Source organism: Cimex lectularius, unplaced genomic scaffold, assembly GCF_000648675.2.
Source record: "Cimex lectularius strain Harlan isolate CLEC.00 unplaced genomic scaffold, Clec_2.1 scaffold5, whole genome shotgun sequence".
NCBI classification, from domain to species: domain Eukaryota; kingdom Metazoa; phylum Arthropoda; class Insecta; order Hemiptera; family Cimicidae; genus Cimex; species Cimex lectularius.
The window spans coordinates 2,971,776-2,997,184 of record NW_019392993.1 but is presented as its reverse complement, the minus strand read 5'-3'; the positions used below and the strand labels follow the sequence as shown (position 1 = coordinate 2,997,184).

Genomic DNA, 25,409 nt, shown 5'->3' with positions numbered 1-25,409 from the left:
AAAATTAGACCTCGGTCTTGCAGTCCATCAACAGCCCCCAATGCAATCGGTTTCTAGACCAAACCCACTCACTCTTAATATATTCTTTCCTATACCACAGCAACACGACACGCAAGCATGGCCCACTTACACACAAACCAAACATTTTGAGTGAGTAGAAATACTTTGATTGAATATAAAAAATATATTTTTTGCATTGTATAAACTCACTTTTTTCCACATCCTACATGTATTTGTTAAATTTAAACGATGTTTGTAAATCCCAGGCCCTGAAGATGATCTCAATAAAGATCGAAATGTTGGCACGATAAAGAAAATGTTTTTCTGAAACCTACATCACACCAGACCGCATCTCACGATTTCTGAATAATCATCTTTCCTATATCATTCACTTACTTAGGGTGGTCTAGTAATTTACATTCCTCCATTACCCTCCACACATATTATTTATAAAAACTTTATTATCTTATCACCAATTTGTTGAGTATCAGGAATGGTCGCCTCACTTCTTTGTGATCACTTCCCTGATCCTCAATAAATTGGTGATATAGAGACGGTCGATTCATCTTACCTTCATTACATTACCTTATCTTGATAATATTGTTATTTTTATTATATTCTATAGGTTGTTATTAAAACAATTTTTTATCTTCTCCCACTCTTCCACAGACAGAGACAACCAAACCATACTTTTATAAAAACAAATACTTTTTTAAACAAGTATTGATTTAGTGTCAGTTGAGTTTTGCTTAAAAAAAGTTAAAACATTAAATTGATCCCTATTGCCACGTTTCATAGTGATTATGATCTTTATATTAACTGATATAATATTTATATGATGTTAATCGTATAAACTGATCTGTTTTTTATTCAGTTGTTAACAGATAATTGTCTTTAAGGAAATTAAATTTAATTAAATAAACTTAATAGAAAATTTAAGGAATTAGCATGCTCATGTTCAGTCCTGCCTCAAAAGTGCAGTTAGAAATGGAAAATCAAGATTGCGCCTGTCCAAGCTTTCACAGGACACGACAAGATCGAATTAATTAATTTAGTTAATTAGCGTTTCTTGTTACTTAAGGGCCGTTTGAATTAAACGTTCCTGTTCAACTGTTATCTCGAAACCGGGGTTTAATAAAAAGAAAAACGAACCTGGCAGTATTTTTTCCCAATCCTCAAGCACTTATGAATTTTCGATATAATTCCAAAAAACGGCAAAGTCTGGCTGGTTGTATGGTGTTAAAATGATGATTTTCTTTTCTTTAAACATACAAATTACAAACGACGTTTGAGAATGCAGCGGGAAGGAAGTGTGATCTGTAGAAATACGTTAGATCTGCGCACAATCAAATGCCGAAGCCAGACTGGGCTGGAGTACTGGACAGAAGCGGGTTCAATTTAGGGACTCTCGATAAATTTTAATTTATATCGATTCTTTAAATTTGACGTTTTGTTTTTAAATCTATAAGCTAAAAGATTTCTTTTATAAACACCGTAAATATTAATACGACAAAAAAAAACTTTACTTTTTGGTTTTGCTTAAAATTTTTATTTGTATTGTTCGATATATCGAAGTTTTCTCGATTTGCCATGTTTGAATCCAAATAAAAATTCAAAATCTAACGAACTTTTATTATTGCTTTTATTTAAATTTTTAGATGTCATTCACTTCAATTACTAGTTAATAGCTAAAATAAAATAAACTTGAAAAACAAAACAATTATTTGTTCATAAGTACCTCCTGGATATGCCAAAGGAACTGCGGAAAAACTTGGAGACTAAATTCTAAAATGACCTTATGATCATAGAATAATATATTTTATGGAATTAATCCAATTTACAAAATTTTTTAAATATAGAAATATACAATATATATAAAAAATAACACTATAAAAGCAAAGGAAAAAAATACTTAAGTAACAATATGTAAAGTAAGAAAATAGCTTAAAAGAATTTTCTATACAAATATACCTAAAAAAGATCTCATCTATCATTGTTATTGTAAATTTTTAAATTGTCATTGTAAATTAACATAACATATTTTACAATCCATATATGTTTAGTGTCCATAATTGATCATATTAATTATTTCAATTAATTATTCTTTTTTAATCTAAGGTCTGATTGAGATGAAAAAAGTTAGTGCCATGAGTGGGATTCAAACCCATGACGTTGAGCTAAATATGCTCCTGTTCTAACCACTTGTCTCGATAGCTCATAAGTACGAATCCTGCTCGTATAACATATTTTTATGTAATTGTATTCTAATATTATTTATATAATATTTTAAACATATTTCCATTAACTATTCTTTTTTAATCTAAGGTCTTGGTTGAGATGAAAAAGTTAGTGTCATGATTGGGATTCAAACCCATGACCTTCAGCTGAATATACTGCTGCTCTAACCACTTATCTTGATAGCACATAGGTATGAATCCTTCTTGTGCCACTAACTTTTTCATCTCAACCAAGACCTTAGATTAAAAAAATAACAATTAATTGAAATATTTTCAAATATCATAAAAGTAATATTAGTAAACAATTAAACAAAACTATGTTGATTACGAAAGTAAAAGTATTTTGTGCATACTCAATTGAATTACATTTAGTAAAAAATTTAATTAGAAATAATAAAAAGTTTTTTTTTTTTTTTTTTTTTTTTTTTTTTTTTTTTTTTTTTTTTTTTTTTTTTTTTTTTTTTTTTTTTTTTTATTATGCTAATAATAATGTTTCAATTTCATGACACCTACATTTGTTGTTGTCACTTAGATTTATTTTATTCAAATATGCCTTGCATAAGCCATGATTGGATTTTATTCTACACATTATTTTGCATGATCTTTTATCAAACATTCTTTTGTCACAGCATGATTTGGTAGATACGATTGGATTTAAATTTTTATATAAAAGGCCTTTTTCCACTTTGTCATACTCTTCTTGCCACAATGTTATGCTGCGTTTTTTGATGACTTCGTTTAAGTCTGTATATGGAATTCTCAAGTTTATATTTTTACCATTTAAAGTCGCTTCCTTTGCTAATTTGTCAACTTTTTCATTCTCTACTATACCACAGTGAGCCGGCGTCCATAAAAATTCAATATTAATCATTCGTTCCCTACTTTCCTTTGCCAGTTTTAAAATACGTAATATTATATGATTATTTAACGTTTTGCTCTGATTTGAGCTTATCGCCGCCATAGCGCTTTGGCTGTCAGTTGTAATTATAATATTAGTTACATCTCCAATTGTTAAAGCATATTTCAGAGCTTCTTCAATTGCTGTTAGTTCGCTTGTAAACACTGTTGCAAGTTTAGGCAATTGGTATTTTTCGCCTTGCTTAGTCTGGGCATCGTACCAAGCGCATCCGACTTCTCCATTTATTTTAAATATGGAAATATAAAGAAAGTTAAATAATTTATATGAAAAACATTTTATTGTTAGAAAAATAATGAAAGATAATTTACCTTAAAATACACATAATAATTCAAGATTTAACATGTCTGCACCCTTGACTTAGAATAGAGAAAAAGAAGAATTAAAAATAGTAAGACGTGGAAAGTTAATGGCTGAACACATCGTTCTGTCAATAGGAGCATTTTTACTACAGTTAGTAGAATGGTAGGAAAATGAAAAAGTCTATTATGCCTGGTCAATGAGCTTGGTAAAGAAAAGCTAATTTGATTAAGTAAAAAAAGACGGTCAATATAGTAATTAATTATTTTGAAAAGAGTGTCTTATGGTTGCCAGACCCACGATCACTTGTGCAAGTCAAAAATAGAATAGAGTCAAAAATAGAGGAAATTGTGCAAAAAAAAATCCAAAGAATGTTGTACACTTATATCCCCTCCACAAAAAAATATTTTCCCAATTAATACTTTTAAATACTTTCTTTTATGTTTAAAATTATTTATTTAGTTCTTATGATAATGTTTTTAGATCAGTTTATTCCAATGTTTAAATTGTCTAAAGGTATACTATTTTAATAGATGAACATCAGGAACAATTCATAGAAAAAAAATACAGATAATTTTTGTAGATCATTTATATAAAATAATAAATTAAAAACTGAATATTACAAATAAAAAAAGCAAATAAAATTATTCCTATCACTCTGTACAGCTTTGTCTTGAAATTCTGTTTTTACAAACATGGTGCAAAATATCAACCTCAAAAAACATTCCAATTGATAACATTTACCTTCATTTCTCCTGAGCGATTGATCATATGTCTTGCATACTTTTAATTTATAAACTGGAAGTTCTGACAGAAATTTTAAAGCCAAGGTTGATCAAGGAAAATCCAATTCCTATCCAGTGCTTGGCGGAATTCTACAAGGACTGATCCTGGGTGATAGTTTTATAATCCAGGAAGAACATGCTTTCATAAGGGTTGTTCTACTACCGCCAATCTGTTACAGTACATTACAGAACTACGTTCATTCATCACTAGCAGCACAATTGCTGTAAATATGAAATAGATAGATTTCTCCAAATCATTTGATTTGGTAAATCATTCTCTTCTAGTTGATATTATTTTTTACATTTGGTATTCGCTATTAAAATGGTTTAGATCCTATTGGCCCATATATTCTAGGCCGTAAAATTGGATAATGCACTATCCAAGAAATTTCCTTTTTTATTTGGTGTACCTCAGAGTAGGTTTCTTGGCCCTTTTCTTAATTTATAAAATTAATAATATTCAATATTTCACAATCAGCCTCTAACACTACACATTCGCACTAATAAATACATTCACATTTCTCCAAAAATCAGAATAAGGACTCAAATTTTCATATCGGGTTGCATTTTTTCTTGTTCTTTATATAGAGCCAAGGAATGACATTAAATAAGGCATATCGAGACACTTTTTAAGTTTAAATTTATATTAATGTGAAATACTATGTTGTAATCTATGATAAATGAACCTACAAGGATGATCACATTTGATCAATGATGATAGTATGCTATTCTGCTTCCTATTCATTCAAGTGGAATAAGAGAAACCGGCCCTTCAGCATGATTTTCTTTCAAAGAATATTTTAAGGAATTCAAAGAATATTTGATCACCCTCTTGTCTGACAGTTGCATTTTGGTATTTTCATCATCACCCGATGTAATTTTGTCAGTTTTGTATTGTCTATGCATTTACAAAATGTAAAGGGATGAAAAAAAAATATAAAAAAGGACACAGCTGACAAAGCAACCTTTTATTTAGGCTAATATTTAAAATTATTTTAATTTCATTAATGCATAATAAAAGCTTGGGATTCTTTTTCAAAACATTAAAATATACTAAGAGTAGTCTCTATTAATTTGTTATATACATAAAAACTAGCATAAGGTTGGTAGTTTAGTATGTTTTGTGCACTTTTGCGGCTTAATGGGTACAAAAATATTTAAAGAGATTATTTCTTACTTATTAATGAAGACTTAATTTACAATTGTTATTAATTTTCTTTCAGAACCATTATGAGGAGAAATGAATTGATAATTGGTAATAAAAAAATTGGTGATTCTCACCCCTGTTTTATTATAGCTGAAATTGGGCAGAACCACCAGGGAAATATTTCTATTGCTAAAAAGCTCATTGATGTGGCAAAGGTAATAACAAACTGTAAAGATCTTGTCACACTTTAACCAGAGTACTATTCACAGGAATGTGGAGCTGACTGCGTCAAGTTCCAAAAGAGCTGCCAGTCAGAAAAGTTTACAAAGGAAGTCCTCAAGGCTGAATATTCCAGCACCAATTCTTGGGGTAGAACGTATGGTGAACACAAGCAATTTTTAGAATTTTCTGAAGAAGAGTTCAAAGAACTGCAAAATTATGCCAATGAAAGGGATATTTTATTTACAGCATCTGCTATGGATCAGGTATAATAGATTTTGTAGGCAAAACATTTTTAATTGATCGGTTCAATTTCAGGAATCGTTAAAATTTCTTACGTCGCTTAGAGTGCCGTTTATTAAACTGGGATCTGGTGACTCCGACAATCTTTTTCTTCTGGATGAAGCTTCCAAAACAAACATCCCTCTTGTAATTTCAACAGGTATTAGCATACTACCAGTCAGTTTTAATAAGTTAGGCAAAAGACAAAAAATTTGAATTTGCTATATGGTAAATAATATAGATGACCTGAAACATAATTTTCTGTAAGTGTAGGCATGCAAGATAACAGTGGATTAAAACAGGTTTATGAAATTGTAAAACAGCATCATAGTAATTTTGCCTTTCTTCATTGTGTCTCTTCATACCCAACACCAGTACAAGAAGCCAATTTAAAAGCAATCATCACATTAAAAGAATCTTACCCGATTCAGATTGGCTACTCTGGTCACGAAATTGGTTACAATATAACTTTAGCAGCAGTTGCATTAGGTGCTAAGGTAAAACATTTCTGAGCATGTTAATATGATTATTTCATTATACAGTTCATTACAGTAAATAAAAAAATCAGAATAATCTTTTTGTATTATTTGTTTGGTGGTACAATTTTTTCATCTAGGTTGTTATTTTTTATGCCATATATTTAATTCATTTATTCATTTTGAGCTATGCAGTATGTTCCTGGTCCCTTCTAAGCTATAATATTTTTTACACAATAATTTTTTATATAATAATATTAATAATAATTTTAATCATAATATTTTAATATATTAATATTAAAAAATATTGTAGTTTCAAAGAGAGACCAGGGACATGGCCCAAAATGCACAAGCGAATTAACTAAACAACATAAAAAATTGGTGTTTTAGTTCAATAAAGCCAACAATCTAGAATGAATAAATTAGAACTGTTCCAACTCTTCCTCTTTATATTGAGGTATAAAAAAATATAATTTAATTTTTTTTAGCAAGATGATTTGATTGTAGCCAAGTTAGTTCATTTTTTATCATTTCTAACAGTTTTTCAGTGCAAATATGTTTTTAGATTATTGAGCGACATATCACTATTGACAAGAACATGAAAGGAAGTGATCATTGTTGTTCCTTGGAGCCGCAAGAGCTAAGAGAAATGATCAAATCAGTCAGAGAAATCGAAAGTAGTCTTGGTGATGGAATAAAAAGGATAATGGAATGTGAAAAAGCATGTATTTCAAAGTTAGGGAAAAGCTTGGTCTTTTCAAGAGATGTCATGGCTGGAAGTATACTCAGTAGAAACGATATCAAGGTGAAAGTTTCCCGATCAAAGCAAGGCTTAACTCCAAGGCTTTTTTTCGATATTTTGGGAAAAACATTGACAAAAGATTCGAAAGAAGACGAAGTAATAACAATCGATTGTTTACAATAATAAACAAAAAGTTTATGGATTGTTTATTGTTTTTTTATTTTGATAGTTAGCACCTAATAGTCCTACTTGTCAGTTGTTTGATTTATAATAGGCAAAGTGCTGATATGAGACATTTCATTCATAGGCCATATTGTCAATATCATTTATAAGCATTTGTCAATAAGATTTTTTGCTTTCAATACTGGGACCATGGGGTTTGTTATGACCTCGGCACTGCCAACCCTGTAAAATGTAAAAAAAAAAGTGAAAATTTATTAAATTTTAAAGCAGTACAGTACAGGGTTGCAAATTGCTTGTCATTGACTTCACATTCTCATTACTTTTGCCTGTCATTTGTATGTTGCCATCTTTAGAACTGTGTTTTATGTTTTTTTAAGTATATTTATGTATAGTGAAGGGAAGTGTATATACATACAATTAACATCTGACAAACAAAATCAGCAAAAATTATCGAACTGCATGTTCAAGGATGTTCATAGACATTCAAGATACAGGGTCGACATCCTTACACCTAGTCACAAATTTCAAAATGTAAATGATGTTACTTCAAAAAACATATTTAACCTTAAAGTTAGAAAATATTTCCAGTCCAATTAACAAGAGACAATATCTCTCATTATAAGTGGATTAATGGCCTTTCATTTATCCCCTCAACTGTGAATGAAAAACAAATGAAACACATTTATTTTTGTAATTATATTTTATTTAAAGAACATTTAAAATAGATCACATTACAAGATACCAACAATAAAACCAATTGATAACATAAAGACTAATTAATGACTAGTGGAAAAAAAATCAAAATAAAAAACAAAATTGCTTACTTTAAAACAAATCAGTAATAATTGGGTTTAATTGATAATAAAGGTTACATTTTATATATCACATAAAAACATTTGGATCATTTCAAATTAAATTTTATCACATTGAAATTTTTGGTTGATTTTAGGCTTTTTTATTCTGTAAATGATATTCTCCATTTTAAACGTATGTTGTAAGATAAATAAGCCGATAATATTTAAATAGCCAATGAAATATTCACTAGTATTCTACAATTATTCTAATGGAAATCTGAATACCACCACATTTAATAATGCCACATTTATTATCACATATATTAACCCAAATCGCCGAAAACTATCTTTGTTTTTATCATTGTGGCTGTTTGCGGGAGAGTCTTATGGGCAAACATTTATTCTGTAGAAATCACCACTATTTCCGGCACCTATCAGCCCAAGATGAACTTTTTTTTTGTTGAAATTTTTATAGACGACTTGAATACGTGGCGCAACCACCTAACTGGTATTGTGTGGAATTCTATACATAATAGTCGCCGTGAGTTGAGAGAAATTATGACTAATAATACAGTTTCATGTTTATACATTCTTGAAAACTATAACATTTATTTTATTGTAATTTATTTTTAAAAAAAAGGAAACTAAAAACTGATACTTACTCAAACTTCATTTTCTAATCAATACTTTAATTTATTTAAAATAAATATACACAAAATGAAAGAAAATATACAAAATGGTGGAATTTATCAATAATATTTAAAAAATAATTTTTTTCTGGTTCATAATATTAAAAACTATGTGAAAATATTTGAAATAAAGGCAATTTGCTAAATTGTATACTGCAGCACCAACCAGCGGCACTTATAAACTATATATAAATATAAATTTATATACAACTTATACAATTATATATTCTTCAAAAGTTTTTAACCGTCCTTATTAAGAACTTTATAACCAGGAAAAAAATCTCACTCATTAAAAACTTATATACACCAAGACATAAAAACCTATTTCGATTTTTGCTGTCATAACTGCCCTGTTTATAGGCCACATTTACATTTATAAATCTCCACCAATCTACAGGTGGCTTGATTCATGGCGATGTTTTACAAAAGCGATTGCGGCTAATTCCTTACAAAGCTCCTCTAGTACGACAATGTTTTCGAATGTACTACTCGTTGAATCGGACCTTAAAGTGAGTAAATAGTTAAAATTATGTACATAGTAAAGGGAAAAAAGTACATACATGATTTGACAAGGTAGGTTAGGGTCCTCGGTGATGAGCCTTGCTCTGGTTTCTTTAAGTAGAATTTGATTCCCTGGTTTGCACATAAATGAAGTTTCAAGTGCGGCAGCTGTTCTAGTCAAAACTGAGCACAAACTGTTCACTTCAGGTGCTAGTTTGAGCACGCATGTATCAAGGAGGTAGCAGGAAAGGCTCGGTTCAGGGCGGAGGCAGATCCTTGATATGACTCCTGTCAGTTCCAGATTCACTTCGTACGGCTAGTAAAACAGAAAAAATAAATTTCTAAAGTTAAACACAACCAATATGTTATACCTGGTTTGGAATATTGGCAATTGCTTCGAACAAGGCCCTGAGGAAAGGTCCTTCATAGAATTGTCTCCATCCTTCGTTCTCGCTACTTCTCTTATCACTTTCTTTTTTCATCGAGGGATTTTTGAGACTTTGATTGAATTGGGCCAGCACCGAGGTATATTGTCGCTGTGTTTCAGCCAGATATTGCACGTAACTGTTGTTTTCAGTGCATCTCAACTCAACAGGAAGAACATTTATGAAACTAAAAAATAATATTCAAGATTACTGATATATATAGATAATTCAGTATATCAAGCATAATTTAGTAATCTTTACATACATTATATAAACAACAATTTACATACATTTATATAACTATAGTAGAAATCCGTTCATCCGGACTTGAACGGATGATCGAAAGTCTGGATAATCAGAACATTTGTGATTTTATTAATATTGTGTCATAAAGACGGGAAAAAAACCACACATACGAAAGAGAACACTTTTATTTGTATATCAAGTAACATTTAACGTAATACATAATTTTTATTAGTTTAATGTTTGTTTAAGTCCAGAGAAGCGTTTATCAAAAAATGTATACATAAAAAATACCTAATAAAAATCTACATAATTTAAAAAAAAACCTTTTTAGTGGAAGCCAATGTACGAAAAATACGAGGCAACATTTTCTAGTCTTTTAAAATAGTATACAACTTTTATTTATTTATTTTTAAACAAAAAGTGCCTCTCCAGCCTCTTCGATCGTATGGCTAGTGGAAGGGCAATTTGGTGGCCTTTACAAATTTTGAACAATGAATTAAAGGTCCCATAGTTGAATTGTGAATTTAAAAAAATAAATATATCTGTAGAATGAGAATTATGAAAAATTTATAAAAAATGTGTGGTATTTAGTGACCGTTAATTAATGATTATTTGGAGATTGTGGGACTATACCACTATACACTACTATACCAGACCGCATCTCACTATCTCCAAATAATTTATAAAAAATATTTTAACAACAGGTCCGGATAAATGGGTTTCCACTGTAATCTAATATAGGGTCGATGGGGTACCCAATATTCCGTCATTGGCCCTCTCACACGACACATTTATGCCAATAAATACATTCACTCTCAACATACATTAGGGACACAAAACTATCTAGATGATGACCCTTCTTCTAAAAATGGTTTTTGTTTCTTGTTTTATTGTGAATATATTTAAAAAAAATTGATTATAAAATATATAATAAACGTACCTGTCGATAATTCTGTCAATTCGGGATTTTTTATCAAGACTGTCCTCAGAATTATCATCAATTTCTAAAATAAACGATTAATGCAATTAACACAAAAATGGATAATTCAAAGTTAAAATTAGTTTTAATTAGCAATATGTAAATAGTATGACTTACACAAATTGACAATAATAATTAATTGAATATTGTGAAAGTTATAAATATTAATTTAAATATTACCATCAACTGCTTTATCAAGAAAACTGTTGTCATTGACGTACACCAATGCTAAACAGTCTAAAACATGTTGATCCCCCTTTTCAAGTATCACCTAACAATAACATATACATAGTTATGTGCAAAGGTGCATATATAACAATTACAATACACCAATTGTTACAAACAACAACCCTAGTAAAATAGATATAAAATAGAAATACAATTTGTATTGCATTTTGAAGAAAAAAAAATTTGTAGATGTTCTACATTTTAAAACAGGCATATTTATTATTTTTAGTATTACTAAAATAAAATTAAAATAATACAAGAGCTCAAATGTGCAGTACTTAAATTGAAAATAACACAATAAGTACCTCAAAAAACCTAAGGGTTTCTGTAATAAGGTCCACCTTATAACTTTTCCAATTTGAAATAAGAGTCTGATATACTGAGCTTTCATTATTTGCTCCAGGTATCTCTCGAACCACTTCTGCACCAACCAGCCATTCACTGAGGACTACAAACCAACCTGGCTGGTAACAATGAAATTCAATATTTCATGAGCGTGAAAAAGACCAAACCTTGAATAAGTAGTTTTGAAGTGGACATTTTGTAGCATTTTGCCAATATAGCGATATCGAGCGGCTGGACGAGAACATCCAATGTGAATATCTCATTAAGAAATTTTTCTTTTATTTCTTTTGAAAGTGCTTCACCAATTATTTGATGAGACTCAGCTAATATCTAAAACAAAGTTATATTTTCAAACAAAAACAAAACACAACAAAAAAATCTTAGGCTCATACCTGGTCACAAAAGTCATACCAAGAAAGGAAAGTAGTCACTTCATTTGTTCCGTCCAATAAATCAGAATTGTCAATATCTAACCTAAAATAAGAAATGGCACTAATATAAGCGATAGTTACAAAGATGTTTCAAGCATTTTTTCCAAAAAAAGTTATTAAAATTAAGTTAAAAGTTTGTAAATAAAGAATAAAAAAAAAAAACAATAAATGTCTTTTATAGATGCATTTATACAGGTGAATCAACCTACTAACCTCAAAAAGTGTTCACACAACAAATAAGTTTGCTCATAAACCCTAATAATCAAAATAAATAAGAACAATCAAAATACCCCCAAGAGACATGAATATCATCAATAAAGCTTGGATCTGTTGTTGATGGAATATTGTGATAAAGGTCATTCAGTCTTGAAGTAAGCTTCGAAAGTAACAGAGTATCTGCTACAATGATTTCCGCAGCCCTCGAATCGGGTAATGAGACCAGTAGCATCACTGTCTGGCAGGCTTTCAGCCTTACTTTACAATTCTGCAAGAAAGAAAATAAAACTGTTATAACGTTTCATCGTATTGATATTCAATCATACTTGGGATTGCAGGTATGGCAAGGCAGCGTCCAACAACGGAAACTGAGCAGATTCGTCTACAACGAGTGACTTGTTGTCATCAGAAGAGGGCGTACTTATTCCAGATGAATCGGGAGGGACAGGCACCAACCGTACTACCTTAGACCGCACAGAAGTAGCCAGTGGTGCAAATAACGGATTGTTTTGAGGAGCTGAAGAACTGCAATCACTAGGTGCTGTTGACGACACACAACTTGCCTCTGATGAACAATAAGATTCTCTCCGATTTCTATCTGGGCTAGTACCACAGCTCCCCTATGAAAATGTAATGCTTATATTTCATAAGAGCATATTTTAACATGCTTAATACCATCCAATTGCGGGATTGATTAAACAGTTGAAATATTGACTCACTTATTCACACATTTATTATGTGGAAATGTAATTGACAATATTTTGAATAAATATTTAGAGTTATTCAAAACTTACATTGATGACATTTGAGGTGAATACGGGAAGCAGTTGTGGATTCCGTCTTACCATTGCTGTCAGCCCCAGAAGGTAATGAACTTCTTGCATTTCACTGGAACCATAGCTGCTTCCATCACACTGGGCTATCAGCCTCTGACATTAGAAATAAAACAAAATCAAACCTGTCAAATCCAGAAATTTATTACTAGCGAATATGGTTTACCTGTAATGGAGGGTAAACACTTGTGTGGCCCAACACTGGCGTTTTAATATTGGTAAGAAACTTGGCGATGAATTGAAGAACGGTTTTCCGTATGCCAGGCGGGTCGTCGGAATCGGCCAGGGACACAACGAGGTCAAGCAGATTGTGTTGGAGGAGGTATTCCATGCAAGGACCTGGGTGGCCCACAACCCACATTTCCTCATCTTCTTTTATCAGTATCTACCAAAATACATACACTATTGCAAAATATTCCTATACTTTTAAGACATTTAAACTCTTTTGAACATCTCAACAATCCAGACCGAACATAATAAGATTGTTTTACTTGGCATGTCATACATAAACAGCAGTTTATACAGTATATAATTAAGTAAAAATAACTTTTTTTTTACATAGCTAAATTACATTTAAATAGTTAACATTGCAAATTTAATTTAAAACAGTACAGAAATAATTATTTAAACAATATTAAGTGATATTTTTAGGGGTTTAACTCCAAGCATTGACTGGGAGATGACTTGCACAGCGAGTCTTTTAATGTCACCATAAAAATAAGCTCTTCTCTAAATAAATGGAACAGAAGGTACGATTGCTTGTGACAAGTCCTCTGTGAACTACATATAAAAAACTCTTTTCCCTTTATAAAAATGCTAAGGGACCTCAGTGATCAAGAGGTTAGGTCATCTGACTTCTATTTGCCATGGTTCTGAGTTCAAATCCTGGCATAGTCCATGGCTTTTTTAATTTTGAAAAATATGAAATGTATTTTAAAGTGGTTTGACCCCTTTGTTCACAATACCCAACCAATAGTTGGATGTTAAGTCTTATATAACAATAATTAGTTTAAAAAAATAAATAAAATAAAATAAAAATGCTTAGTGAAATTAGAATCCAAAACATTTCACTTTGATGTTTCTCAGTGAAAATGTTTCAGAACAACATAGGTCTCTCTTCTTCTTTGCCATTTGAAGATTTCACACTGACATAGGAGAATATGAATCTAAATGTTATATCATTCAAATTTTTATCAAGTTTAAGCAAGCATAATAAAGTAAATTATTTCTTCCCATCAGATTTTTTTTCTTCAAAATAAACAGTTCTTCTTAGGGGTATGGTAGCATATACCAGTACTTATATCCCAGATACCATAGCCTTTTCTCAACTATTGTAGGGCAGTCACATATGGGATTTCCTTTTTTTATCATTGGGTTGTTTTTGTAAGTAGCTTTTTTTGCTTGTTTAAGTTCTTTAATTTCTAAAGATTCCAATTGTTTTTTTCATGTTGATATAGTTTATGCCACAAAATAGATTTGGGACAATGTGTTATTACAAGATTTCCTTTTTGGCAAGTACATCTACTGCCTTGTTTCCTAAAATTTCCTTATGAACTGGGACTGTTAGGCTATTTGTAAGTCCTAGTGGATTTTATGGCATTAAGCATTCCAGATAAGTTTTTAGTCACGTAGGCCTGGAGAGACTTTAGAGCTGCCTGGCTATCTGAAAGTGTTATTATTGTTGCATTCTTGAGATGTTTGTTATTTACTACACGTGTTCATGTTTCTAAGCAGTTTGGCTTGAAAAATGGTTGAGGTAGGGCCGAAGGCCATATGGTGCTCAGTTACCATATGTTTTCCACCTTTGACCCAACTGTACCATAGACGAGCTTCAAGTTCATCTTCTTTTGACCTACTTATTTGACAAGTTTCCTACAAAAAAATTAGTCGATGACAGTCATAACTACGATTAAAGTTATTTACAAAGTATGCAAGTTATACGTCCTTTCAGTAATTGGTAAGGCTGTAAGAAATTGTTACAAAAACTTAGTTTTCTGCCTATTTTGTTGATTTTGTATCAGGCTAAGGTTGTTTCTGTAAGTTTTTTTCTCATATTTTTGATGTAATAATACTTCCCTGTGTATGTAATAACAGAAGGGTGTCCAACGGGAAGGTGGAAGCAGTTAACATAGCACGGTGGTTAACTGTTTTATATTCCCCTTACAAGATTAAAATTTCATAGTTGTGCTGTGTAGTGTGTGGTAAGCATGAAGGATATTCATTGGCATAAAACAACATCCTTTAGGCCTCTTTCAGAAAAGGCAGTTAATTGATTGAACTATTGAACAGACGGGTGCCAAGGAGTGTAATTATGAACCACCTTGACAAGTGGTCAACTCATCCACCCTGGTGGGTGGCCAACAGGCTGCTCATATTCTCATCCTCACTGGTTGACTCAACTCAAAAGACTTGGCATTCATACTTCACACCAGTCAGTTGAGCCAATTGGGTTCACCATAGAAAGGATTTAACTGCAAGACAAGTTTCTATGTGAAATAGTACATTAAAGAATTCATATTCATCCCCCTGCAATATGGGACAATTTTGAGGAGTATAACAAGAAAATTAAAAGGAGTGACGCTTCGAGAGAAGTAACATGGCAGTAGTTGTAAGAAAGCACCTTTTTCACGACTTTGTAACAATCCTTTTCTTCAACTGGGTTTCCTCCTTTTTTTGCTTCTCTTCTTGCAGCCCAAGAAGTGCTCCTGTGTCCTCAGGTTCTAGCATCGCATTAACCTTCTGTTTGAAAAAGAAGTTGATTCCACAGGTGTGAAACCAACCAAGAAAAGGGTTCACTCAGCAGTCAACTAGTAGAGAGCCCACCAGGCATCTTAGTTGATCAATTAACCTGTCTCGTCTGAAAAAGGCCTTAGTTATATAGGATGAAGGCACCCAAACCAGGCCTTTTTATGTCCCACCTGCTTCTCCAGGATGATGAAAAGCCCTTGAAAACAATTATTCTAGGAATGTTCATCAATCTTCGATAATAAACCAAGATTCCAAGCAAAACGACAAAATAAGGGATTGATGATGTTGGGACTATCACCATAATCAAATTATTAAAACAGCAGGACTTTGTTTGCAGTTCAAGGTCTTGAAAACTGACATTTTTTTTTATTATTCTTTTCTTCCTACTATTTTAACCCACTTCAGTCAAAGATACGCGAAGCTTCCTTGACTCGACTGTTTTAACATGCTGAAAAATGTTGGCATCGCTTTTGATAACATGTGATAACTCTTTTAGCTATTTACCAAAGCTACATCGATTCTACCCTGTCATGAAACTTATTTTCCAAGAGGATTTAGATGAACTCGAACAGAAAGCTTTGAAAAGGCAATTGAGGCAAGAAAGAGAAAATAGGAAAATGATAAAAGCTGAACAAGCTGCAGTACAAGCTTAAAATTAATATTCACAAGAAGTTTATCTAAAAAGAGAAAAGTCCTCAGTTTCTACTCTTAAGTGTATGTTACAAATCGTGGATTTGTTCTCTAGAAAATGTTTAAAAACTGATAGTATCTAGTAGAAGTATATGCCATGGAAAGTTCGATGAGGACGTATTGACCCTGAACCATTTTGTGGCATATCAATTGCCAAAAACATTGATCCATTAGAAAATGGATTAAAAATAAGTCCTCTGTTCAATGGGAATGAAGCCCTTGGTAGAGGCATGCGAAAAAGTACATCAAAGGACCAGAAACTAACAGTAGAACTGCTAAATCTAGGACATATTAGGACTAGAATAATACTTGGACTGTTAACTGCATACTACAGATGCAAATACCACTCAGGGTAGCAGAAACAAGCTCGTGGAGATATTACCAGGAAGAAAAAAAAAAGATAGCTGAACACTCTCTGTTGGTGCAGAGGCTTATGTGGCTAAGTCCTACTCTGGGAGAAAAGAAAAGCCCAGGTGTGAAGGAACACACAGGAGTCACTTGAAAAAGCTTTTGGATCTGGTAAAAAGCCTTAAGCTTAATAAAGAGCTTTATGCAACAATGAAAATTAATAATAGACAAATACTGGTCGTGGTGCATTGGCTGTAAAGAGGCTGACTCCTTTTCTAATCATCTAATCTTCATGAATTTTGCACTTTTTTGTTAGTATGTATGGGAAATTTTGTAAAAATTGTTGATAATTTAAAATGAGCAAATGTAAAACTGGGTTACCTTAAGCAGTTGGTCGAACCGTGCAGGAATGTTAGTGGCCTCGACAGAATGGGTCTTCTCCGCTGCTATGTCCAAGTAGTTTTTCATCAATTTTTTCCAGTGGTATGCGAAATCCTCGTGCAATGGTGGAGGAGGAGCAAGCTTTTGTTGAAAAAATGGTGAAATTTACGAGCTTACTATATCGAGAAACAAAAGATCTCACATCAAAACCACACTCACCACATCCACTGCGTTCTGCAAAGCGGTTGAAAACCGGCCCAACATCACTAATCATCAGACCGTCATATCGTCCAAAAAGAGACAGATTTAAAATTACATCAGTTGAAGATTTATAGAGTAAAAGACATCTTTAATCATTATTGATAAGGTTTGTTTTTGTTGTTTCAAATCCTTCTCCTTGATTACACTTGGCGATCCATTGAAGTTCAGATTTGATATTTTTCAGTATTGAAACGTCAATCCTTTGTTAGCAGTCGTAAAAAAATAAATATTAATAAATATCTTTTCACAATCTTGACCATTTGTGTATTTTAAAGCTGAATTTACTCCACATTGTATTATATATTATTAGCAGACATTAAGAACAGGCGGGAAGAGCAAACTGTCAGCACTTCCGTTTTTCAAACCCTTTTAAATCTTGTGCTTTAAGTTTATTGTTAGACAAAGTTGGCATTCAATTGTTGAGTCATTTTGATGAAGTAGACTACAAGCAAATAATAGTTGAAGACAAAATGGTAAGATAATTCAAGCAAAAGTATATTTTTCTTTCATGATTTTTCAAATGTGGGCTTAAAGAGCTTAAATGTATGACAATTCATTTAAGAAATTTTTATATATTTATACAAGAAATGTACAAAAGGTCAACGTAGTTTTTCAAATGCCGACCGACAATAATACTACATCTTTCAGCTAGTTTCCTCCGACTAGAAATGTACATTTTCACAGAGACTTTGCTGGGTTTCCAGAATAAGTTAAAACTTTGGTTTTTTTCAGAATATTATAGACTGCATTGATTTTTGGCAAGTCTTCTGGCAATAGGTTGATTTTGTTCCTGAACAGCTTGGAAAAAATTGAAAACGGCCCAGGATAGTGGCCAATAATATTATTCGTTACATTGACGAAAATGTCCGTCTCATCTTCTAACATCAGCACTTCGCATCCAAAATTGCTACATTGCAATGTTTGGAATGGATTGGTCTTGTGATAGGTGTTTAGTCGAAATTGGAAAATAATTTCTTTGAGCCCGAAGGCCATATTCCAGCTCGAAGCCTTAAACTCGAGGATATTAGAAAATATTGCCATTGTATAATAAATGTGATCTTCTAAAGATAGTGGTTTAGCAGAACATTGTTTTACATAAAGAAATGAATCGTTTTCAGGGAATATATCTAATCCTACTGATTTCATTTTACTTATTAAATCTCGTATATCCACCATTTTTCCTATGATCCCATCCAACAGATGTTCTGAAATACCATCTATTTTTTTTAAACATATTTTATCATTGATTATTTTTAAATGGGTGGTTAAATGTTGCCCCTCCAATATCAGTACTATTTCTTCGTCTTCTTCATCAGGTGAAAGGGTCCAGTTTTTGTAAGGAAGTTCATGAAATCGGAAGGTGAACATTGCAATTGGACCTAGTTTCCCTAATTTAAATTCTATCATGTTGTGTTCCTTGTCATGTTCGACATCACAGACATGTTCTACAGACCAATATTTTTTTTCAATATCCCATACAGCTGGTTGAGGTTTCATAAACCAGAATACTTCTTGACTGAGTGGAATTTTAAGTTTTACGAGATTTTTTGAATCATGAAATTTTTTGGCTGGTTGTTTTTTAATTGGTTCAATTATTGTTTCAAGTGTGTTTGTTTTCTTGGCAGAGGAAATACTTGAAATGGAACTTTTTCTCTTTTCATCAACATTCACTTCTACCTGTTCGTTCAGTTCAAAATAATATTCACAATTCATTCTAAAAACATCATTTGTTTCAGAACAATCGATTTCAGGGATATCGCATACAAAATTTTCTCTTTGCAACTGACACAATCCATCAGTATGAATCTGAATAAAATCCCCAAGTTTTAATTGACATAAATCTGATACATGTTTTACCAAATCTACATGATATACACCACTGAATGAGTGGTAGCATCTCAAATTGACTTCTTTTGGTTTCAACTTGATTGTCATCTGTTGCTCAAGTTGTTTATAACTCTCTTCTTCATTTTTTATAAACTTATTGATTGTCGAAGTAACATCTTTACTTCCAGTTGTCTCTTTCTTGCAGAACGACTCCTCTTTTCTTAGTATACCAACCAAATTCATGTATGTATTGCTTTCTTCGAAGTGAAATATTAGGTCAAGGAAGCTTGTATTGTCTTCTAAATCTACTTCTCCTGCAGCAAATATTTCCCAATCAGAATAATTCCATTCACATTGTTTTTCACCTTTTTCTTCATTATCCATTTCGTCATTGGAAAATGGATCTAACATTGAACTTCCAAAAGAGAATATTCTGTGGATTACCGAAGATTTGGCTGTACAAGTGAATGTAGTAACTGAACTGAGTAGACTTTCACCAGAACTCCTGTACCCTCCCAAATGCCTAGCGTCCCAAGGTGAATGAAATCCTCTATGCTTATCAAAATGATCATAACGAATGCTTGTACCATTACTTATATCTCTGGCATGTCTTTTCATCAATTTTATTCTTTGTTGAAAAAAATTATTTGAACTATGGATTGATCTATTATCCTGACTGTGTATAAATGATGATGGAGTATGACTTCTATAATTTTTTAGGAAAGACAATTGTCTCTCGCTCAAAGTTTGTTGTTTTCCACTTTTTCTTATTATTTCTTTTTCTTTTGGAATCGCTGACAAGTCTAGTGATTCCATTAGAGTTTCACACTTTTTTATCTCATTGGAAAGGTCATTAGATTTAATTTCAGGTTGATATCTCGAGGCACTTAAATCACTTTGAAAGTCAAATGGAGTATACATAACCCTAAGGACTATAGGTTTACAATTGTAGGACAATGGAAGAGTTACAGTTGCATTCATGTTTGGAAAATATACTGTATGCCTATTGAACGGGCAGGTAGAACTGAAAGGAACATCCAACAGAGCCCACATTCCAAGTTCAAAATTTTCAAAGCTCTCCTGATAATTTCTTCTATAATAATCAATGTGTGTAAAATATTTTCTAATTTCCTTTATCATTGTGAAACAGGCATAATCAATCTTTTCAGTGAATTCACATTTCCAGTTTTGCATTGTTTCTCTTAAACTGATGACAACATTTGCTTTTATTTTTATTGGAAAATCTGTAAGAAGTTTAATTGCGTCAAATGTAGGCAGATATAATGTTAAACTTGCATCTAGCTGTCGCAGCGTCGCAAATTTTGTCTCATGACACCAAGTCACAAAATGTTGATGAACACTTGGTGGTAACTCAGGGTAAGGTAGCTGATTACAATTTAAGTACCTCTCCCATTCTTTTGTCTCTTCTCCTTTTTGCAATTCTCTTAACATTTTGCCTTTCATTTTCTTAAATAACAATTCAGTTTTGTTTAAGATTTTTTCATCTTTTTTATTTTCATCAATAGCATTGAGATTGCTTCTTAATCGCATCCTAGGGATCGATTCATTTGTTCCTTCACTTCGTGCATCGATATCCTCCATTTTACTTTTATTGCTATTGGTTTGAATAGAAGGGTTAACAATTGTTAATGAACCACAGACTAAAATAACTATTTAACAGTGTGTAACAATAATTCTACAGTCACTCTATGAAACTAAACTTTTTCAACAATTAACACCTGTATTTTTAGATATAATTCAGTTGTTAAAAGAAATAAACTACAATATAAAATCAACCAATAAAATCAAGGCAGTTTAAAATTAGAAAGTTCTACTTCTATAGTACAATTACTCCTACTATGCATGTTTTTTAAATTTTGTACAGCCAACATGTTTTTGTTTTAGAAAAATCTTTTATGATTGTTATTCTTGTATGCGTAACATCACTATGTTTCTTCTTTAGGAAAAAAATGTGTACAAACTCTTATTCTGGTAGCATTGATGCATGTACACTATTTTTAATGAAATTGTCCATATTTTAAATCTAATTAAATTTTATTCCTTCTGCAAAAATTTACTTAAGATTTTTACTTCCTGCACTTAAGTATCTTTAATGTGATGAATAGTTTAGAATAGGACATAGAAATATTATAGAATTATGTTAAACTTTTCTTTATTTTGTTGGTTCTACTGTTTTAATCTTGACATCAATGTGAAATATTTTAATTCCAATCAGTCTGAAAATTGTGAAACCTTGACGGTCGGTCTGCAAGTTGTTTAACATTAGTTTTGAAATCCTGATCGATTTCAGTTAAACTTGTTATCCTCTCATCTAACAATTGAGCAATTTTCTTTTAAAGACATTTGCTTGGATCTCCAGAAAAAGTAAGAACCTTTGTTCTTGTTAATAGAGTGTAAACAGTATAAACCATTGTTGAATCAGACTGCAAGAAATGGACGTTTTTTGCATATAGCTTTGATAATAACGAGTAGGAGTCAGGAAAGAATTCTTTGCCTTGGTTTGTTGTTTCAGGAAACTTTTGTGCATCATCATTAATTATCACCATTTCACACCTAAAAATATTTGCTTTATAAGTTGCATACGAAAGCAAGCTATATGGTGCATGCAAGCGACTTTGGAATGCTATATCATTACGCCCGATGGCTAGGTTCCAACTGGAAGAAGTGAACTGTAGAGTGTTTGAGAACATTGACATAGTAAAATAAATGTGGTCTTCTAAGGCCGATGGCTTTGCAGAACATCCTTTTACATAAAGAAAAGTATCATCTTCAGGAAAAACATCCAGCCCCATTGATTTCATTTTATCCATCAATTCACTAATACTAACCAGTTTTCCTATAATCCCTTCTAATAAATGCTGTGAATATCCCATAATGTTATTTAAACAAATTTTATCTTGAATTACTTTAAATTCAACAGTAAGATGTTGTCCTTCTAAAGTCAATACTACTGTTCCATCTTCGTCCTGTGGTGACAGTGTCCAATTTTTATAAGGCAGCTCGTGAAAGCGGAAAGTAAACATTGCAATAGGCCCTACTTTACCCAGTTTAAATTGTATCATGAAGTTTTGTCTATTATGTTCAACTTTGTGCACGTGTTCGACTGACCATATTTTTTTTTCATTATCCCACACTGCTGGCTGTGGTTTCATAAACCAAAATACATTTCTTGGTAGATAGATTTTAATAACGATCAGCTTTTCTTCATTCCTTATTTCTGCTTCATTGAGATCCATTTCATCTTCTTCGATGGGCTGTTCTATTTCTTGTATCTCCTCTAAATGAAAATAATAGTCTTCGAACTTAATTTCAAAGTTGTCAATTGAGCTGTCAGATGTTGGTTTTTTTGTTTGAATGCAGAAGTCGTCTTTTTCCAACTGATAAGGTCCTATTTGCGTTTGTAGAAAATTTCCTATTTGAATTCTACAAAGGTCAGATGTGTGTTTAAACAGATCCACGCAGTATATTCCGGAGAATGTATGGCATTTCCTCAGATTTACTTCGTATGGTTCGGTTTTAATAGTCATTTGCTCCACAAATTGATAGTAGCGTTCTTCCTCACGCTTTGAAATAATTTCATACATGGGTTTAATTTCTTGGTTAACATCTATTTTCTCTTTTTTTTGTAAATGGTTTTGTCTTACCAGTTCTTGTATTGTTTTTTCTGAGTTAAAAAGTCCCAAAGTTTCATTATCATAGAGGTAAAATATAAGATCAAGAAAAGAAAAAGATTTTGCTACATCCATTTCTGAGTCCCTAGCTACCAATAAATCTAAGTCAGGACAAGACCATCTTATAACATTACGGTTTACTTTGTCGTCATAGTAGTTATCACCAGTGTATACATTAGAGGTCCTAATTTTACTGGAAAATGTGTTAATTGAATATCTACTTTGCCCTCCAGCTTCTGAATCGGAAGATTTAGCTTCCCATATTGGCAGACTCTTTTTAATGTCTAGAAAAGGAAAGGATGTTTTAGAATCACTTTTTGTATTTATCACTAGCCCAGATAGGGATTTGTTTTGGGCCGATATAATTGAAAACTGGGAGTTAGCTGAATTAGCACGTTCTGGCCCCTGACTTACACTTGATACCAGAGATGTGGTAGTGGATCTTCGTGATAATTTCCTTTCATTGTCTTCTTGATTTTTTGAAATATCTTCTTGTATTTCAAGTTGTGGTGAATACATTTCTGCAGCATCGTCTTTTTCTGTTTTCTGTTTTTCTAATTTCAGCAACCTCAACTTTTCCTTTTGTAGCTCATTCAATTCTGTCTGAACAGCCTCCTTTAATTCTTCGTATCTTTTTGTCTCAGATAGAAGGTCTGGTGCTTTAGTAAAGTCAGGTTTATGACTTGTTTTTGTTAAATCACTAAAGAAATCAAAAGTAGTGTAAATAACTCTTAGTACAAATGGTTTGCTGTTGTATGGAAATGGAAGGCTGACAGTTATTTCCATACTGGGAAATGTTATTATTGGTAATTCTCTTATTATATCTGATCTCATAGGTACATCTAATAAAGACCACATCCCAAGTTTAAAATGTTCAAAGGTTTTGTGATATTCTTTTGTATAAAAGTCAAGATGGGAAAAATATTTTCTTATATCTTTTATTAGTAAAAAACAAGCGTAATCTATTTTTTTAATGAATTCACTCTTCCACTCCACTACTATCTCTTGTATGCTTTTTATGATGTTAGTGTATGCCTTTAATGGTATATCAGCGATTTGTTTTACAATATTAAATATGGGTATGTACAGATTTACACTTTTATTTATTTCTTCTAAGTCTGCAAATTTTTTTTCTTGACACCAAATCAAAAAGTGTTTCCTGACACTAGTAGGTACTTCTGGGTAAGGTAGTCTGTTGTAACTCGTGTACCTCTTCCATTCTTTTATTTCTTCATCTTTATGGATATCTCTTATCCCTTTCGCTTTAACTTTTTTAAACAACATTGTGATTGCAGACAATAACATTTCCCTTTTCCTTCTTTCGCTTTCTTCTCTTTTTTGTCTTTCCTTATTGCTTTTAATTTCGTTCTCTTTACTTGCTTCTTTGCCTTTCGCCTTCTTTCTCATCCTTCTAACAGGCTCAGAAATTGATTCACGTTTGCTAACAATATCTGCCATATCACTCGTTTCAAATTGATTAGGAAATAATTCTCTGAAAATTAATTTTTTCTAATCAATAACTATTACCTATAAATCTAATCTAAAAAAACTTCAACTAATCATCTACTTAAAAAAAGTTTTTGAGAAACAATTTTAGTTTTTATTCCATGTGACTCTGTCATATGTCACTTTCAGTTTCAAATATTGACTAATAATGTCATTATATGTAGGGCTTTCTGTAAACACAATTTTACTTGAAAAGGAAATGTTCATTGACAAAGCTACAAAATAATTTCCTCAGCAAAGAAAAATAGGTCACAATTCCTAGGCATTTCTCCTCTTTTTGAACAAGGAGTTTTATTGAATAATCTTATAAGTTTTTAAAGATATTCAATCATGATTTAATTTAAAAAATGTCGATTATTTCATTATTATTAAGTAAGAGATGAAAAGAAAGTTTCTTTATAACAAAGAAAATATTTAGTTCTAATGAAATAAATATTTAATAGTTTTTAATAATTTAAATATTCTACTAATAGTTTTTGGAACGTAAAAAATTTTATTTTATAATTATTAATTTTTATTACTAAAATATATGTGTCACATTTCAATTTATTTCAAAGTGGTAATGTTGTGATTTAGATTTCATGATTAGGCCTAGAGTAAAAAATAAAAGAGTATCTAGAGAATGAGGGAGAGACATTTGAGTCTAGAAGTGAACAAGCTCATTCCGTGTAGATGATAGACAAGAGAAGTGTGCGTTCCTCAAAAGTGTTGTATTCCCTAAAATAGAGAGCTTCAGTCCACTGCGGATTGATTGTAAATAGTGAGTACATATCCACCCTTGTTCTAAATGGTCTGGGAAATGCTTTGCAGGAAATTACTATTTATTTAAATTTAAAAAAGTTTTGTTTGTTTAAAATTTAGAAAGGAAATTTATTGATTTTCATTATTATTTTCTTGTGTGTTTAATAAATTGTTTTCAATCTTTAATTAAATTTTATTATAAAAAGGCACCTGATCAGCTGTATTCAGGTTCGATCAAGAC

At 31.6% G+C, this 25,409-nt stretch overlaps 4 protein-coding genes across 6 annotated transcripts in view; 1 reads left to right on the top strand and 3 right to left on the bottom strand.

Annotated features, from left to right (window-relative positions):
* Positions 1–1,378, bottom strand: part of LOC106666115 — a 53,353-nt gene extending 51,975 nt beyond the window's left edge. For 2 of the 3 annotated variants that reach the window (XM_024229624.1, XM_024229628.1), the window contains exon 1: positions 1,153–1,378. The gene's annotated coding sequence lies outside the window, so the exon portion shown is untranslated. The remainder of the gene's footprint in view (positions 1–1,152) is intronic. The other variant, XM_024229629.1, reaches the window with a different exon arrangement.
* Positions 1,379–5,204: 3,826 nt separating this feature from the next.
* On the top strand, positions 5,205–7,287 carry LOC106666066 (sialic acid synthase). The gene is made up of 6 exons (XM_024229651.1): positions 5,205–5,383; positions 5,462–5,600; positions 5,655–5,870; positions 5,923–6,046; positions 6,160–6,383; positions 6,928–7,287. The coding sequence occupies exons 1-6, from the start codon at positions 5,355–5,357 to the stop codon at positions 7,285–7,287; spliced, it is 1,092 nt and encodes a 363-aa protein (XP_024085419.1). The 5' UTR covers positions 5,205–5,354.
* A 1,333-nt stretch (positions 7,288–8,620) lies between these two features.
* Positions 8,621–17,551, bottom strand: LOC106666106 (protein FAM160B1-like). The gene is made up of 14 exons (XM_014393012.2): positions 17,361–17,551; positions 17,142–17,282; positions 13,141–13,359; positions 12,936–13,070; positions 12,468–12,761; positions 12,216–12,409; positions 11,887–11,968; positions 11,662–11,824; positions 11,455–11,597; positions 11,102–11,192; positions 10,883–10,946; positions 9,643–9,883; positions 9,331–9,587; positions 8,621–9,273 (listed from the first exon to the last, which is right to left on the bottom strand). The coding sequence occupies exons 1-14, from the start codon at positions 17,403–17,405 to the stop codon at positions 9,162–9,164; spliced, it is 2,181 nt and encodes a 726-aa protein (XP_014248498.1). The 5' UTR covers positions 17,406–17,551; the 3' UTR covers positions 8,621–9,161.
* Positions 17,552–21,385: 3,834 nt separating this feature from the next.
* On the bottom strand, positions 21,386–24,525 carry LOC106666105 (protein CASC1-like). The gene has a single exon (XM_014393011.2). It carries the CDS (start codon positions 24,377–24,379, stop codon positions 21,584–21,586), a length of 2,796 nt encoding a protein of 931 aa, XP_014248497.1. The 5' UTR covers positions 24,380–24,525; the 3' UTR covers positions 21,386–21,583.
* Between the last annotated feature and the right edge of the window lie 884 nt (positions 24,526–25,409).

Coding starts and splice junctions, on each gene's coding strand:
- LOC106666105 (XM_014393011.2), bottom strand. CDS start 24,379: ATGGCAGATATTGTTAGCAAACGTGAATCAATTTCTGAGCCTGTTAGA.
- LOC106666066 (XM_024229651.1), top strand. CDS start 5,355: ATGTTTTGTGCACTTTTGCGGCTTAATGG. Junction 5,601..5,654: donor AGCTCATTGATGTGGCAAAG/GTAATAACAAAC, acceptor TACTATTCACAG/GAATGTGGAGCTGACTGCGT. Junction 5,871..5,922: donor CAGCATCTGCTATGGATCAG/GTATAATAGATT, acceptor GTTCAATTTCAG/GAATCGTTAAAATTTCTTAC.
- LOC106666106 (XM_014393012.2), bottom strand. CDS start 17,405: ATGTTGGGCCGGTTTTCAACCGCTTTGCAGAACGCAGTGGATGTG. Junction 17,283..17,360: donor TGCAGAACGCAGTGGATGTG/GTGAGTGTGGTT, acceptor TTTCAACAAAAG/CTTGCTCCTCCTCCACCATT. Junction 9,884..10,882: donor ATTGACAGAATTATCGACAG/GTACGTTTATTA, acceptor ATTATTTTTTAG/TTTCATAAATGTTCTTCCTG.